We start from the raw sequence: 15,865 nt of genomic DNA, 5'->3' as shown, positions 1-15,865 counted from the left end.
GTTCTCGAGTGGCCCAGAGCAAGGAAGTGTTTTAAGGCCTGCCTCCCGGGAGAACTAGACCGCTAGATCCGGTCCAGCTCCACCCAAGATGGCGGCTCGCCTCACCCTCCACACAAACGGCACCAGCCGCGATGGACCAGGGCGGGTAGCAGAAGAAAATAGTATCCAGTCAGTAAGTGCAAGTCAAAGTATGCAAAATGACAAATTAAAAGCAATTTTTAAAAATACGAGCGCACTAGTGCTTAGATCGCGCTACAGCGCTTAAAATGACTACCAAGTGACTGAGGTGTCAGAAAAACGAGTCCGAGGTTCCTCGAGGGCCGGGCTGCTGCCACCAGCCAAGCGTTAAATCATCATGGGGTAAATCTTTACAAGATGAAGTCTTTTGAAATGTTCAACTATTTCCTTTTTAGTTCTCGCCTAGGCAGTGCATGCACTGTCTCTTTCAAGACATGCTGTATCTACAATGTGGGCTGAAGCACCGCCCATATTTTCCATTTGTTCCTGCTACTGCTCTTTGTAAATGTCTCCTTTTGCTTGGTGGATATGCTTAATTAGTCCCGCCTTTTGGCGTTTCGAACCATCCCAGGAGACTGCCCTGTTACATGTAGTCTTACTCTTATTTAGGTTTCTTCATGTGCACTGTTTTTTGCTTTGCCTCTGCTTGTGTATCAGCACGGCACCCACTTTACGGATGTCGCATTTTCCAACAAGTAGTGTATGTAAACAAACTTTATTTTAGTTGATCAGTGAGGCACCTGCTTCACGGACTGGGGCATGCATCAAGTTTCATTTTTTTTCCTGAGGAGGTAGCATGTGTGCTTTTGGAGTGAGCGCGCCCCTTTCACTTTTCACCATCGTGAGGCGGCTGTGTGCTATATCAGCTTCTCTTGAGCTTTGGCTTCTCTAGGTTTCCACCCATTAAGTTTGCGGCAGGTACCGGGAAGCAGCTTTGGGTACGGCCAGTGTGACCACTCCTTCCCCTGGATTTTCATCAGTGTTAGTTTTCAATTGCGGGAGAAGAACTTGTTTGGGATGGGTATGCCCAGACGTGGGTCCCGTGCTCTCCATGCCACTGGAGTCAAGCTATCCTGGATGATGAGGGGTGGAACCCCAAAACTGGTCCTAGAATGCTTGTTCCCAGTCTAGGGAGGCCCTGGCCTGGCAGTTCGGGCTGGACAGTTCCAATTGGGCAAAGGGTCAAGACTGTTGCATAGGGCTGGGTTCAGACTGGAATGGCATGAGGACCAAACAGCAATGGATTTAGGCCCAGATCTCTGTACTGGGGTGAACGTATGCCATGGTTCGGCATTATGTCCATCAATTGCTCTTTTTGGCTATGGTATTAGGGACATCAATATAGCCGTATTTGACAGATTCCAGAATTCCCGTCTTTTTTTGACAAATTGCAATGGTTGACATTGGTGGTTTTCTGTGAATTTAGTAGCATTTATTCTTTGGTCACCAGAAGAAAGAGGTAAAGACCTTGCCAGTCAAATAAGCCTCAGCGTGATGTAGAATCGAACAGCGTTTTGTGTCACTCTGACCTGCATGTCACCACTTCTGACGGCAATGTTAAATTTATCACCAATGATAAAACACCCTCACAGCTATTTCCACTCAAATGTTCAGTAAAGCAAGGGCCAACACATTCTAGTATAGTCACTTAGATTCACAAGGATTGGCAGCAAAGTCAACATAATGACTTTTCTCATGAATTGTATCCCTTTGAATCACCCACCATGTGAAGAAAAGTTCTGAAAATGGCCTTTCTGCTACACATGCCCTGGGGTTCTTTTGCCATCTTATTTTTCAGAAATGGCCTACCATCCAGAGACGGTCATATATGGCAAAAACATCTGACTACGCAGTTGCATCTAGGTGACCTCTTCAGGTTGTTTCAATCCCCCTGGAAATTATTCCTGGCCTAGCCTTTCAGGCTGGACAGCTCCTTTTCAATTAGGAACTGAACAAAGATAGGTCCTCCCCGATCCCCCATCTATAACACAGAAGTGTTGAATGCTATGCACTTCTCAGAGAGACCTGTATAGCTCCAGTAGCCTCCATCCAAATGCAGTGTCAGTGAAAGCCAATCACATTTTAATGCAAAGTTCCATGGATTTGTTACTATTACAGCTTCAACTAAGAAGGATATCCTTAAGATGCACTAACTAAAGAGAATCCATCACTTCAAAGGCCGTTAACAGATTGGAGTACATCTTTCACTCCTTTTTAATGAGGCAGTATAATGGAGCAGCACACAATTTTAAAGTAATGCCCATAAGTGTAGTTGTAGGAAAGTCACCAACCACTAGCATTCTACCTACAGAATATCAAAAGATATCTTGGATCAAATCTAGACAGTAAGGCAACATTGAAAGGGTTTATTAGGGCTGAAGTATGTGTACGGGATCTTAACTATCAAGCTTCTAAAAGCGATCATATAAACTAGGCCACCTAAAATTCTCCCAGAATGACACAATTAGAAGGTTAGTAAATAAATCCCATTTGACATGTAACCTACCAACTTCAACAGAAAACGGTCCATCTCAAGACAATTGAATTGTCATGATGCGAATCATATTACCAGAATTATTGGACAATTCAGAGTAATTGGTTTCAAGAAAATGCGACCCCCAAAGATGCACAAATCAGCAGAAGTTTTCATCCATTTTAACAAATCATCTTTGAACTTATCACTCAAGCACCAGTTGACAGTCAAAATTAGTGACAACGAACTTCATCATGCTAGTACTTGTAGGGCAGTGGCAGATTGATTTTACACAAATCAGAAGCTAGGGACACAATTTATAATTTGGTGGACAAGATACTCGGCCACAAGTGTGACAGATGCCACTTCCGCTTTATCACAAGTGCATTATATCCCATAGTACCGGTGATGGAATATCCATCATGTTTGTGACGGAGTATCCCATCCACTAAAATATAAACCACGCCCTACATTCTCACGGGTATATACTTGCTACTAGCTTTATTGGATATTTCTTTTATTATGTGTAATATTATTGGAGATCTTGGAAGTCATTTTTTCCACACAGTAAATGATTCAGTACAATTACTGGCAACGTGATCATAACATAGAATTAGAAATATTGCAACAACCAGCAGAAATCTATCCTGCAACCAGAATGTCAGGTAGGTCCTGATTTAAATTAACACAAGGGGTGACGCAAAAGTCGCTTACTGCGGAAAATCCAATAAATGGCACAAAAATGGAAGCACTCTTTGAAAGTGTGGCGAGCAACAATAAAGATGCAGTGGACCAGATATTTACAAATATCTGCAATTAATATTCCACCCCCAACACCGCAACAGCTCATGCAAACTTTAAAGAAACTGTTTGTTGTAAGCTGTGCAACTAAGGTGAGAAAGGGTCTTGAACAACTTCACATTTTAGAACTAATTCCCCAACCGTTTATGCACTGGGTCTAAAAATCAGTAGATGTAGATTTAGGGCGAAATGAGGTTTCCGAGCACATGCTGGTTAGTTCACAGAGTTTGCCAAAATTAGTAGTGGTATGCAAATAACAAGTACAACCCTAGTATTTGGAGTTTATTTTTGATAAATCGGTCCCAAAATCTTTATTCAACTAAGGACCTAGCTATAAGAAAATTATTCGCAAAAACATTAAAGTAGGAATTTAAACTCCTAGTTCAAGAAGCTTAATTCTTTCTTTTTGCCAACCTGGTTTTCACCAGGAATGGATAATCAATGTTAATATCCTGAGTGCAAATATGCTGAAAGTATGGTTGGAAGTCAGTGAACTTTACTTGTTTCCTAGACTAATCTACCATACTTGACAAGGTTAACAGCGGTGGCTCCTCCACTGAGGAGCGTTGCCCCACAAGAAAAATAAAATAATGTTAATATCATTTTATTTTTCTGGTACTGGCCCAGTTTTTTTTCATAGGCGGGGTGGGGCTAGGCTGTCAATCAGCAGGGGGAGGTGTGGTATGTGCGTATGACGATTTAGTCGCCCGTCTAGGGCCAGCCAAACCATCATACTTACTTTGCATGTTCTCCACCCAGGCTGCATTACAGAGAACGTGGGCAGAGAACATGCCTGAGCTTCAACTCCCTCTCCAAGCACTGAACCACAGTACTCAGACCAATCAAAAGGCAGCAACAGCAGCATCGTGATTGGGTGGGACAGACTGGGAAGACTGGGAGCTTCCTGTTGGACTGTCTTCAACGAAGACAAACGGAGGTGAGGCGGCAGCCAGGTAAGTGCTTCTTTCTTTCTCCTTCACCCCCCTACTGCCCACCTCACCACCACAGATCCATAGCAGCAGCCACTGAAGGGTAATACATCCATTCTTTGACAAATGCTCTTGAATTGGGGAATTTCAAATCCACTTTTAAAGGTGATTCAAATGTGATATTCCACGACATGCAAACAAATCAAAGTCTGGGATCAGAGTAGATATTCTTAAAAGACAAACCAAAACTGAAGCGGAGATGCACTTGGCCACTGTTCATTTATTATACAGTCAATTTTGGGGTTTGTTCTGGTAATAAAAACCTCCCATCATGCCACCCCAACTTGAATGTTCTGAATATCGTTGCTTTCGTATGCAGATGATGATTACATTTTTGACAGAATATCAAATGTCTGCAAAGAGTGTTTCATACTTTGAAGAACGCTTAAAAGAATGGCCCCATGGTAAACCTTAATACAACAAGAATGGAGGTCTATTGGCAGTATAAAAGTGTTATCAATGGCAATTGACCACATTACTGATACCGTAAGCCAATTACTGTTTTAAATACTTATGAGCAAGGCAGGACAATGGAGCTAGCCATACAGACTGCTATTAAAAGCATGTGCACTGGATTTTGTACGGATGGATATTTATTACAACTATTATAGCCCTACTGCTCTTCCACTTCTCACTAGATTAAGAGCTGCATTCATAACAATACTTCTATGGAATAGTATTGGTTTGAACTGACATCTTTGGCGGGTTTTTCCCTGTCTTTTTTCTTCTGACCTGTTTTTGACTGTGCTGCATTTCGTTTTGGCTGGTATTAGAACTCTGGGTACTTTACCACTGCTGATCACTGCAAAACCGCCACTACTTCCTGTGTAAATGTTAACTGGTAATCCATGATTCACATGTGGCCCTAACGGCTTTTAAGGGGAAGGGCGGATTGTTTCGCTCTCTCCCCACTCCGACTGGCTGACTTCGGCTTCCTCGTCCTGCGGCTTCCCTTATCGATACTCATTGGATGTATCATGGACCCATAGACCTATATCCTGGTATACAGCTTATCTACCATATAAACTACCCTGCACATGGATTAACATCTCCCCACTCAATGGATAATTGACACAATCCTTGTGCACCAACCACTGAATGGGACACCGCAAGCGTACATAATAGGACTGTCCGCACTGTCGTCCCCTCTCACTTTGGGCTCCTGGCTGGGCCCCTCTGTGAATAACTCATGTTTTTCCTACACTTGTCTTGTGCCACACATTTTTGTGTGTGCACCAGTCACACTGACAGTCCATTGCTCTCATTCCAGATGTTCCATATTACTTGGTCTTGATGAGATCCCCTAAGTGATCTTGGGGTCGAAACACTGATGACACGTATTACAAATTAACCGCTCTCTCAGTCTTTATCATTGTGTTAGAATACTGTTAACTCATTTAGTACACTCACCTGTGGTTGTTTTGTACAAACTAAAACCTTTTTTTATATGTTACCAATCGTCACTCCCCCCTGTTTTTAGATTCTAGTTCACTTGGGATACTGACCACACTGTCAGTCTTTATGATGCAAAGAGTAAAGGCGTAATAAAATTACCTCAGGTAAATTATTGTGTGTATAACCTTGATTCTTTCTCTGACATTCCATTCCCATAAATATATGCCATGGGGCGTTTCAATTATCATATATCATACACATAGTCCACAGGAACCATTGTTCTCCGTTACGTGGTAATCCATGATTGGCATATTTGATTTACAATTAAGTCCCTAGTAAAGTGCACTGTGTGTGCCCTGGGCCTGTAATTTAAATGCTACTAGTGATCTAAAAAGTTTTGAGCATGGAGCTACCCTTTCAGACAGGAAAAGGATTGGGTCACCAATCATACAAAATACAGAATTCCTTCTCCTGGATTTAGTAAATCTTAATTGAGGTACATCCCTAAGAGGACGTTCTCATTGGAAAACAAGGGATTTGCAGTGTTATACGGGTTACCAAATTTACACCTGAAACAATCTGTCGGACCCACACGTACTATAAAAACCTCATGTACAGGGACAAAAGTTTATGTAAAATGTCATTCATTTATTTTGTAAAAGTTAAAAATTCATAATAACATGAGATACGTTATATGAACCAACAAGCAATACATTTCAAATTTTTGCAAAAATATACACTCAAATATTTAAAAAGTTATGAGATTAAAAATGCTATAATAGCACTGTCTACATCAACATATTTAAAACATCACATTTATTGGTCAAACAATGGTAAAGGAACAAACTGTTGACGCGGCGTTTCGGTGCCCTTTGTTTTATTCTCGCACCTTCTTCAGGACTCGTTCCCTGTATTGTCACATCCAGGAGATTTTATTTCCTGGATCTGATGTCTGAGCCTGTTTCTATCCGCTCTTTACACTGTTTCTTTGTTTATGCTCATATGGTGGTTAATTTCCGGTTTTCACTCTATTTTTATGGAAAGGACCCACTTCAATCCGGTCCAATTTCCATATCACTTTGCGTGGTGGGAAGAACGCCTCTGGGAGCTACCTTTTCTTTTCCTTCTATCTTTCTAGCTCTCTGGTTAGATAAGGAGTTACTTTCTGTTTAGTTCACTCTCTTATTTGTCCAAATCTTTAGATTATGCAGTGTCTCAGTTGGAGCTTTTTTAAATTTTTAGCTGTCAACTTTGATATAGGTAGCTGAACTGCGTGGCACCTTACTCTTCTCCGGATTTTTTGCAATGAGAACGTCCTCTTAGGGATGTACCTCAATTAAGATTTACTAAATCCAGGAGAAGGAATTCTGTATTTAATGCTACTAGTGAGCTTGCAGGACTTACTGTGCCACCCACATGAGTAGCCCTGTAACCATGCCTCAGACCCATCACTGCAGTGTCTGTGTGATAAGAGAAAGATTTGGGGGTGAGTTCAGGGAACCCAAACTCCAAAATACATAATTTAGTGAAGTTGTGTTTTTTACAATGTGTATTTAAAAATGTTACTTTTAAAAGGTCGGCATGTTCTTGCTTTACCAATCTGGGTCTCTGCATGCATGTGGAATGAATGTCTGCTTTAGACTGACAGTTCGGTGGTTTGTGCATTCACTCTAGACAGTCACGCAAAGGGAGCTGAGGTGTGCCCTGCATAAATTGATGGCCCATCACCAGGCTGGTGGGTCTTCCTGAGGTAGAGTGGTGGGAGGAATTGTCACTGGCACTTGAATAAAGCTGTGGTTATCCTGACACAAAGCGTTCTCCACCACCATAGTGTGTCTGGGGCAATATCAGGAAAAGGCAGGATCCTGTGCACTACAAAGACTATCCTTTGAAGATTGTCTACTTCAAAAGGCAAAAACGGAGATAAGTACTGGACCTGTGACGCCACATGTTTAGAACACTTCTGGACCAAGAGGAGGTTCTGCTAAGAAGAAGAGTTTAATAAGCAGTAGGAGGGGGGAACGGTCACTCTGCTTGTTGTTGTGTTGTGCTGGCCTGATGCTTTTGTCTTGGACAGTAAAAGGACTGGACTTTGCTTTTTGTATCCTATTGCTAAGGTTCTTCAAGGACTTGAGTATGTCTGCCTCCTCTTAAAAAGTCTCAGGGCCATCAAAGACTTTATCTTGAGCCCCTGAATTTCTCTGCTGGGAGTTCTGACCTGCCAAGGTATGTCAATTCCAGTTCTGGGCCCTTTGTGGCTTTGCTGCAAAGTAGAGAAGAAAGCCCATGCATATATAGGCCTTCAATGCTTGTTTTCCTGTTTGAGCATCGCTCTGTGGGTGACAAACCAATGCATTGCCTCAGAGCACCGCAGCCCAAGATCTGAGCACCATGTCTCTGATGTCTGAGACCCCGCTCCTATTCACACTCCGTCACAGGCCCTGCTGTGCGGCTGAAGAAACGGATGTGTCACCTACCACACGACTGGAAAATAATAATCTCAGCGCCGGTTTGCCACATCAACCCAGCGTGCCCAGATTTTCGACGCATTGCACCTGTTCTTCATCGACGCAGCCCAGCTGTAAGGTACCAAGGCCGCGTGGCCAGAAATCGACGCATCACCTCTCCTCACAGTAAGGAACCTATGCGCCACCTCCTCTGACAATAAGGCATCTCTTCTGGGAGTAACAAACTGATACATCACTTTGCTTTTCCGGTGCCTCAACCCCCCAGTGCCTCTTTTTGTCCTTGATTTTGAAGCATCCTAGGTTCTGTGTGCTTCCATAAGTGATGCATTCATAGTTTTCTATGAACTGAGCTGTTTTGAACCTTTTAAAAGCAATATATTTACTTGTATATATTAGATTTATGTTGTTTTGGTCCGGTTTCATTCAGATAAATATTGGTTATTTTTCTAAACTGGTGTGGTGTCCATTTGTATCCTTTTCACTGTGCCACTGTGTGTTTATATAAATGCTGTACATTGTCTCTGAGATAAGCCTGACTATTATGTTAAAATATTTATAAAGCGCATGGCTGCCCCAGCAACTGGACTGCTTGTGCCAAGCTATCAAGGGGGGAACTTGGGAATTTTTGTGTGTGTAATACTCTTATCCTGACTAGAAGGAAGGGTCCCTACTTCGACAGGGTGAACGCCACTGCCAACTACAGACCCCCATTTCTAACAGTATTGTATGGGAATTAAAGTACCAACTAGTTGGACGAAGCACTGGAAAGCGTTATGTGGTAATCAATTTAGTGCTCTTTAGTCCATCTCCGATTTGAAATTGGGTTGATCCAAATGTTTGGGATATTGGACTCTTCATGTACAAATAAAACTTTAGAGAGAAAAAATCTCAAGTCTGCAAACTTAGTTCATGAAACACACTAGCCCTACAATATTACGACCAGATGCTGCATCAAAGGAGATCATTTAAGGTTCCAACTGTCATTGCTTCTTATTTAGGAAAGTTGGTTTAATTGGAAGAACATTTTGAAATCTACTAGCCTATGCCAAAAACTCTAGATCAAAGAAATTAAAGGGGGAAACAAAACACAAAGACGAGTCATGTCCAATGATTGTGAAGTGGTGTAAACCCAGAATAGTTAAAGTCACACTGTCGCGGATTGGGTGGGCAGTGTGGGAAAGTTAGTTTCTGCTTTTTTATGAAGAATAGATCTTGAAAGAGATAGGAGGTACAGTCAATTTGAGCAAGAGAAAAGATGTAATAGAGCAGTGCATTTACTAACATGTGGTTCATCTTTTACTTTGAAGTAATCAGTAATATGTCACAACAGGCTTAATGTATTTTTATGTTTAACCTTCAATATTGGAAGGGTGTCATTGTGCAGCACCCATAGTTTTGATTTACAGTTCTGAATGGCAAATTTCTGATTTTGTACATCAGGTGATTTAGGTGCACTTTAATGGATCTTCATTAACCCCTTCACTGCGGCGGCTATTGCGCCGCAGTGCTAAGGGGGTGGGGGGCCGCGCGGCGGTCCTGTGCTCGTGACGGAACCGCTCCGTCACGGCACGCGGGTGAGCTGTGCTTGTGACGGACCGGTTACGTCACGGCCCCGCCCGTGCTTCAGAACATTAGCGCAAGCGCGTAATTCGCACCGCGCAGGCGCCGAGAGAGGGCCGTGACGGAACAGTTCCGTCACCAGAACAGCCCACCCGAGGCTCGTTTTGGAACGGTTCCGTCACGAGCATGGGAGGGGTTAATACTGTAATTAATACAATAAACACATTTACTATCGTTGTTTATGCCAATAGCCTTATTAAAATATCTACAGTTATTCATAGACTAAGTTCTTCCTTGTACAAGTTTGGCTAGACAACAACTGGTAAAATTTGGTTGGCTAAATATATGCCTGTGTAGGTTTCTCTGTAGGGATAGAGACGGTATTATGGTACATTAATGTAGAGCCAGTTAAAGGGAGTCCTTCAAAGTGAACAACCACATGGCAAACGCATAAGCCTGCTGGAATAGGCTCCGCTCCAAGGAAAATATTAAACAGAGAATAGGCTGCAGTTACTACTATGAGATTCTGAGGTTGATGCAAGCTTTGAGGGGCGCTTTCAATTACCAGGACAAATCCTGGTAGTAGGCGCATTTAAAGATGGGCAAACCAATTGAATGAAGGTTAATGGACATGTGACCTGTGATGGGGAGGGGTCTTCCTGACAACTCAAGTACATGAAGAGTACATAAAGCATCTTTTTTTGGATTATCTTGAAAGCAAAGCTGTCTGCATGACCTACTGTTAAGAGAATCTTAAAAATCTACATAGAGTGGTCTGTGACTCCCCCAGGAGAATTCTCTGCTATCTTACGCTATTGGATGTTTGGTAGATCATTCCGCCTCCTATAGAGTGCATGCACTGCAATCCATGAAAGACTATTTGACATAGTAAGTATCCTAACTCACACCTTAAATACTTCCACATAGATGTATTCTCTTCAGAAAGTAATCAAAAAGTTTTTTTCCCACTTCAGCAGGCTTTTAAATGTATTTTTAGGACTTGAAATGCAAGCCAGACATTTTGCTTTAAGCAATCCTCCACCCTCTAAACGTCTCAGCACTCCCAAACAGGGCCTATTCACGGAGAGGATCATCATTCAAGAATGCAGCATACACACAATTCAAACTGTGATATGAAAGACCAACCACGTACCTGAGTGTCAAATTTAGCAGCACTGTATAGAAAAGACTTGCAGATATCATACATTCCGTCAGTGTCGCAGGTTGAATTCTCCAGGCAAGCGAATGCTCCACAGCCTACCTGGAGGGCACTACTTAGACAGCGCACCACTTCAGCTGCAAAAAGAGCACAAGGAGTGAAAAAATGATACAGGCTTAAATGCTTTACAGAATTCAGCAAGGCAAGAGCTTGGTGCTTTCAACAGAGAACGACAGACTAGCAAGAGCGCCTCAAATACCCTTAACAAGATGCCATGCAAAAAAACATATGTCCAACATCCCATTCAGGAAACATACATAAACACAAGCCCTCCACTGATAACCTGCAACAAAAGAATCAGTCGAATTTCTGCTTGAAGATATGTAGCCAGCAACCGCTCTACTCTTGGGAAGGACAATCTCATGTATCAACATACTTTGTGGTTGTTTCAGTGCTCAATTTTGCCCAAGAACAAGGGATACAACAAGACAAGATCCACCTTCGGTCACAAGGCATGGGATGTACGTTGTTACAACGCATGCTTTTACCACGCATGCTGTAACAACGCAAGTTTTAAAACGCATTCCATTACAACGCATTACACTGGAGGGTGCTGGATAGTGAATAGTTTATTTTACAATTCCAACACCAGTCCCCGTGGACACTAGGGAAGGTGTTGGATAGTAAATTAAAACTATTCCCTATCCTAGAGCTCCCCCCAGTGTAACGCGTTGTAATGGTTTTCGTTTTAAAGTCTGCGTTGTAATAGCACTGCGTGCTAAAAGTTTCATTATAAAAGGTTGTTACCCCAAGGGATGAACTAGGGCAGATATTTTTGAGACAGAGTAACTGCAGTCCATCCTAGCTAACTATTCACTCATTTCATGGCTCTTTAACAATGCTGAAGTTACAACGGGGGTGGGTTGCTTACACCACACTTGCAGCGAGAGGCCCAAGAGTTGGCACTCCATGGCTTCAACTAGGTCTTATTGAAGGCAGCAAATCTACTAGAAAGTGCGTATGCCTGAGAATCTACCACAATTTTTGTCGACCTGAATCTGAGAATCCAGCTGTCATGCTCACGAGATGTAAACATACCCTTGCGGTATAACCCAAGTAGATTTCCATTAGGACTGCCGCTGTTCCTTTGCTTCACAGTGTGCAAAACTTGGAAAGTGAAGACTTCAGTTCACGGTTCATACTTTACGCTTGTTCGTTAAAAGCAATGAAGAGAGTGAATAACTGATCCTACGAGTCAATTTGTCAATCACATTAAAAAGCAGTGGACTCCTACTGCCAATAATCTCACTTTAATCGAAATTATTGAAAACCTTTGGTTCCCCAGCAAGTTTCCATCCTGCCTCGGACATATACAAATCCCTAATGAACTCCCTACAGACTGGAAGGTCAAGCAATGGTGGCTTGCGCTGAGGGGATCCTGCAGAGAAACAACAGACTAGGTAGCTGTCCCCATATGTTATTGGAGGGATGAGCAGGATGAAAGTTTTACACTTGGCTGTAATATTGGCAAAAATGTGTTTTAGTTCTTTTGACATGCATGATTTGTTGTGAGTTTATAATTAAGACATCACAGTGTGACCACTGGCCAACATACTACTAAAGAAAAATACAATTTTAAAGATAAATTCGATTATTTTGTAATAAGCAGATAAGAACAAGCCCTACTCAATGCACACAGAGTACATATCTAGCCAGTTGGTTGTTGAAGGCCAATTACACACCTGATAGTGGACCAATCACGCCAAGGATGTTTCATGCCAATCAATTTTTCCTCGTATGATGGACCCAAAAGAGCTTCCAGCTAATAAGTGCACCATCACGTACAGTTATTTAGCAGCAAGAGCATGACTCGAGCTCTAGCCCCCCCCCCCCCCCAGGATACCGTTCACAAATATTTTTTTGAAAACCTTGCACCTGTGTTTGGTGCATGAAAAAGCGGCCCCTTAATAGAAACACCTGTTATGAGGATGCACGGTGTTTAAGCACCACGGGAACCCGGATTGTAAATGACGCAATAGAGCAGGCATGAAACCAGCACCAGGGCATGTCCCCCGCCCCTAGAGACACCACACAGTTGGGGGAAGAGCCCGTTCATGCCGCGCATCGTCCGTTTGATGCCAGGCCCCGCCCGCTGTACTTTTGAAGCCACCGAAACATCTTGCAGTAATGAGCAGCACTTGAGCCGGGGCGTGTCAGAAGGTGCGGCCAACGCACGTGCTTTCAATATAGCCCTCTGCCGCACGTGACCCGGGTACTTCCGGTGCTGGACAGCGCCTCGGTGCTGCCGGGTGTTTTACAAACATAGGCGTGTGAATCGACTGGTGGGCACCTCTGGCGATGCTCTAACAGCGTTATTTTGCAACAGGCGTAGGGGTCTCATTGTTGGACACCCTGGTTACCCCGTGCCCTTTGGAGAGTCACCGATAGCACTGTATGTGCCCGTCACATCTCGGCAATGAATGACGCTGCCCTGGAGAGCCGTGAGTAACTCGCCCCTAATTCCCCCACACAGCGTCTTGTCCTCTAGAGGTCAGAGTATCAAGCCTTATTTCGGAAACCCTCAATTGGTTGCTCCACTCCCCCACACCTCTAGCGCCAACCAACCAGCCGATGGTCACCTCTTAAATATGGATCATATGAAGCCGAACACTTGATCAATACAACGTCCCCCCAACTCTACTACTGGTTTCAAAGGTGCTCGGATCGCATTCCGTCTTTCTATGGAACTGGCAGCCGGGTCGGGTGTCTTCAGTGGACTGAGGCACCTTAGGGGGCGTGTGGTCGACCTCATGGTCACAGGTTGAAATCCCGGCGGGTAGACTCAGCCTTTCATCCTTCTGAAGTCCATAAAATGAGTACCGTTGAGTTGGCTAACAATAAACACATGTTACTGTTGACCCCCTCTTTCACTGGAGAGGGGTCTCTGCTCTCCCTGTCTCGGCCTGTGCTGTATAGAACATCCGCTCACGGGGCTGCGTGCTACTCCTCTGGCCCCTTCCAGAGCTGCTCTTCCTCTCCCCCTGAGCTGTGCGCTGTCACTCCACTCCGTGGCCACTGTTCTGGGCGCTGCTGCTCCATCCTGACCGTTTATCTGAGCTATGTGCAGCCATGTCTCGCACCTGAACTGTGTCTTGCTAATCCCTTGGCTCTCACCCACGCTGTACATTGCTGTGTGCTACTGCTCTCCTCCCCCACGAGTTGTGCGGTGTTACTCATCGCCCCATACAAGTGCTTAGAGGCGGGCGAGGTGCTGAAGACTCGAGCGGGGTGTCTAAGTCTGGGTCAGCTCGAGGACTTCTAGGAACTTCGAGCCTAAACAAAGCCGAGCTTTCATGTAGTTTCTGCCACCCTCCCTCGTCGACAACTTTACGACAAAGCCGTCTTATTTCAACTTGATATAAAAAAAAGAATATGTATGTTTATCAAAACAAAATGTCAAGGAGAAGCTCCTCGAGAAATAAAGAAAAACCTGCAGGAAACTTTGATGTAAAGCAAGAGAGAGATACCCTTCTGGTGGCTTAACTGCACAAGCAGTAATCTAGAGATCAATCCCGGCTTTCTACCGCGTCTAAAATGTGTGATCCGAGGCAATTATCTTATGTCACATTGCCTCCTATTCCATTATCATGTTTGAGAGAGGACTTTGAAATGCTCCCGTTAAGGATGTGCATTGTAGAAAACATTCTTGTATTTGTTTTAAGAGACCCTATATCACAACTACCTAGAAAATATATAGGTTACAGACGACACCTGGCTTACCTGAAATCACCAGCGGCATCGCCCTTAGGGTAGGGGGCATAAATGTTTCCAAGATAATGTCATGCAATAAATGGCATTCATAGCAAACTAATTCTCTAAAGGGAAACACGTCTGCAGGTTAAAACAATTTCATAAAATTGTTTCGTCACTGCTATACTTTTGAATGGTTCGATGCACAATTTAAATGAAAAAATATGTGAATGACTCAGCTCACGTTTTAGTCCATAGAGCCGAGCTAGACACCGGGCTCGGTTCTCCCTGTTCATTTTCTGTCCCGCCCCCCTCTAGCTGCTGCTGCAACTACCCCTCCACCCTCATGCGAGACGTGACGGCTGCTTCCACCGCCGCCTGTCCGAGCTCTGTTCTCTCAGTTGCTCTGTTTGCCGCTGCTCCTCACCCCCCTCCCCTGAACCGTGCGCGTGCCCCCCTCGCCCCCTACCTGAGCTTTGGGCTGCGCCTCCCCTCGACCTGCGGCCGCTCACGGACACATCCTGCTCGAAGTCCTGGGCCGCGCAGGTACACACAGCCACCAGCAGCAGGAGCAGGGCACACTTGTGGAGCATTCTCTGGCAGGGTCCCTGAGGGTGGCGCTAGATGTTTCCTGTGAGTTCCTGGTCTCTTCTGGGAAGCTGCACAGCTCTCCTGCTGGTAGTTCTAAAGCTGGCCGGGGTTTGAAGACCGAGCTCCTTTCCAGTCCGCCCTTATGTACCCAGCACGTATCACACCCATCAGAAGCCTGGCCAATCAGCTGCTAGCCTCATTCATGCGCTGCAAGAATACCTGCCCCAAAAACTCCACTCTCCACTGAGCCGAAATTGAAAAAAACACATCCTGGGGCTAATCGAGCTGCAAGTGGTGGGACCCGTCCCCTTTCTCTCATGCACGTGATAATCGCCTGCTTCTAACACATATATTAATTAGGTCTTGCAGATAAACTGCACTTCCCTAACTAGGTGCAGTGAACCGGAGATCATGCCTCGTCGCCAATCATAGGCATTCATTAATGCCCCACCCCCACTGGAACAGTTTAATCCGAACAAATACAGATTTCAAGTGCCCTATTTCAGTTTTTTGGTGAGATGAGGAGATAGGGCATGCATGCTTTTCAACTAGCTAGTTTGACGCTTGACTGGGTGGATTTTGTAAAACAGAATGCTGTCTGTGCATGTAGGACTGAACCCCCCCCCCCCCACCTGAAACAGAAGTTATGTGTACTGCACAA

General features: G+C 44.1%; 1 protein-coding gene across 1 annotated transcript in view; it reads right to left on the bottom strand.

The window, feature by feature from the left end:
• The window catches only part of STC1 (stanniocalcin 1), a 36,825-nt gene extending 21,505 nt beyond the window's left edge, over window positions 1-15,320 (bottom strand). The window contains exons 1-2 of the mRNA XM_086943543.1: window positions 15,083-15,320; window positions 10,858-11,000 (exon numbers count right to left, since the gene is read on the bottom strand). Coding sequence (XP_086799669.1) covers window positions 10,858-11,000; window positions 15,083-15,206 — 267 coding nt within the window. The 5' untranslated portion in view covers window positions 15,207-15,320. The remainder of the gene's footprint in view (window positions 1-10,857; window positions 11,001-15,082) is intronic.
• Between the last annotated feature and the right edge of the window lie 545 nt (window positions 15,321-15,865).

Source organism: Lissotriton vulgaris, chromosome 11, assembly GCF_964263255.1.
Source record: "Lissotriton vulgaris chromosome 11, aLisVul1.2, whole genome shotgun sequence".
In the NCBI taxonomy this organism is placed as follows: domain Eukaryota; kingdom Metazoa; phylum Chordata; class Amphibia; order Caudata; family Salamandridae; genus Lissotriton; species Lissotriton vulgaris.
The sequence above is the reverse complement of the archived record's forward strand: the minus strand, read 5'-3'. Positions and strand labels throughout refer to the sequence as shown.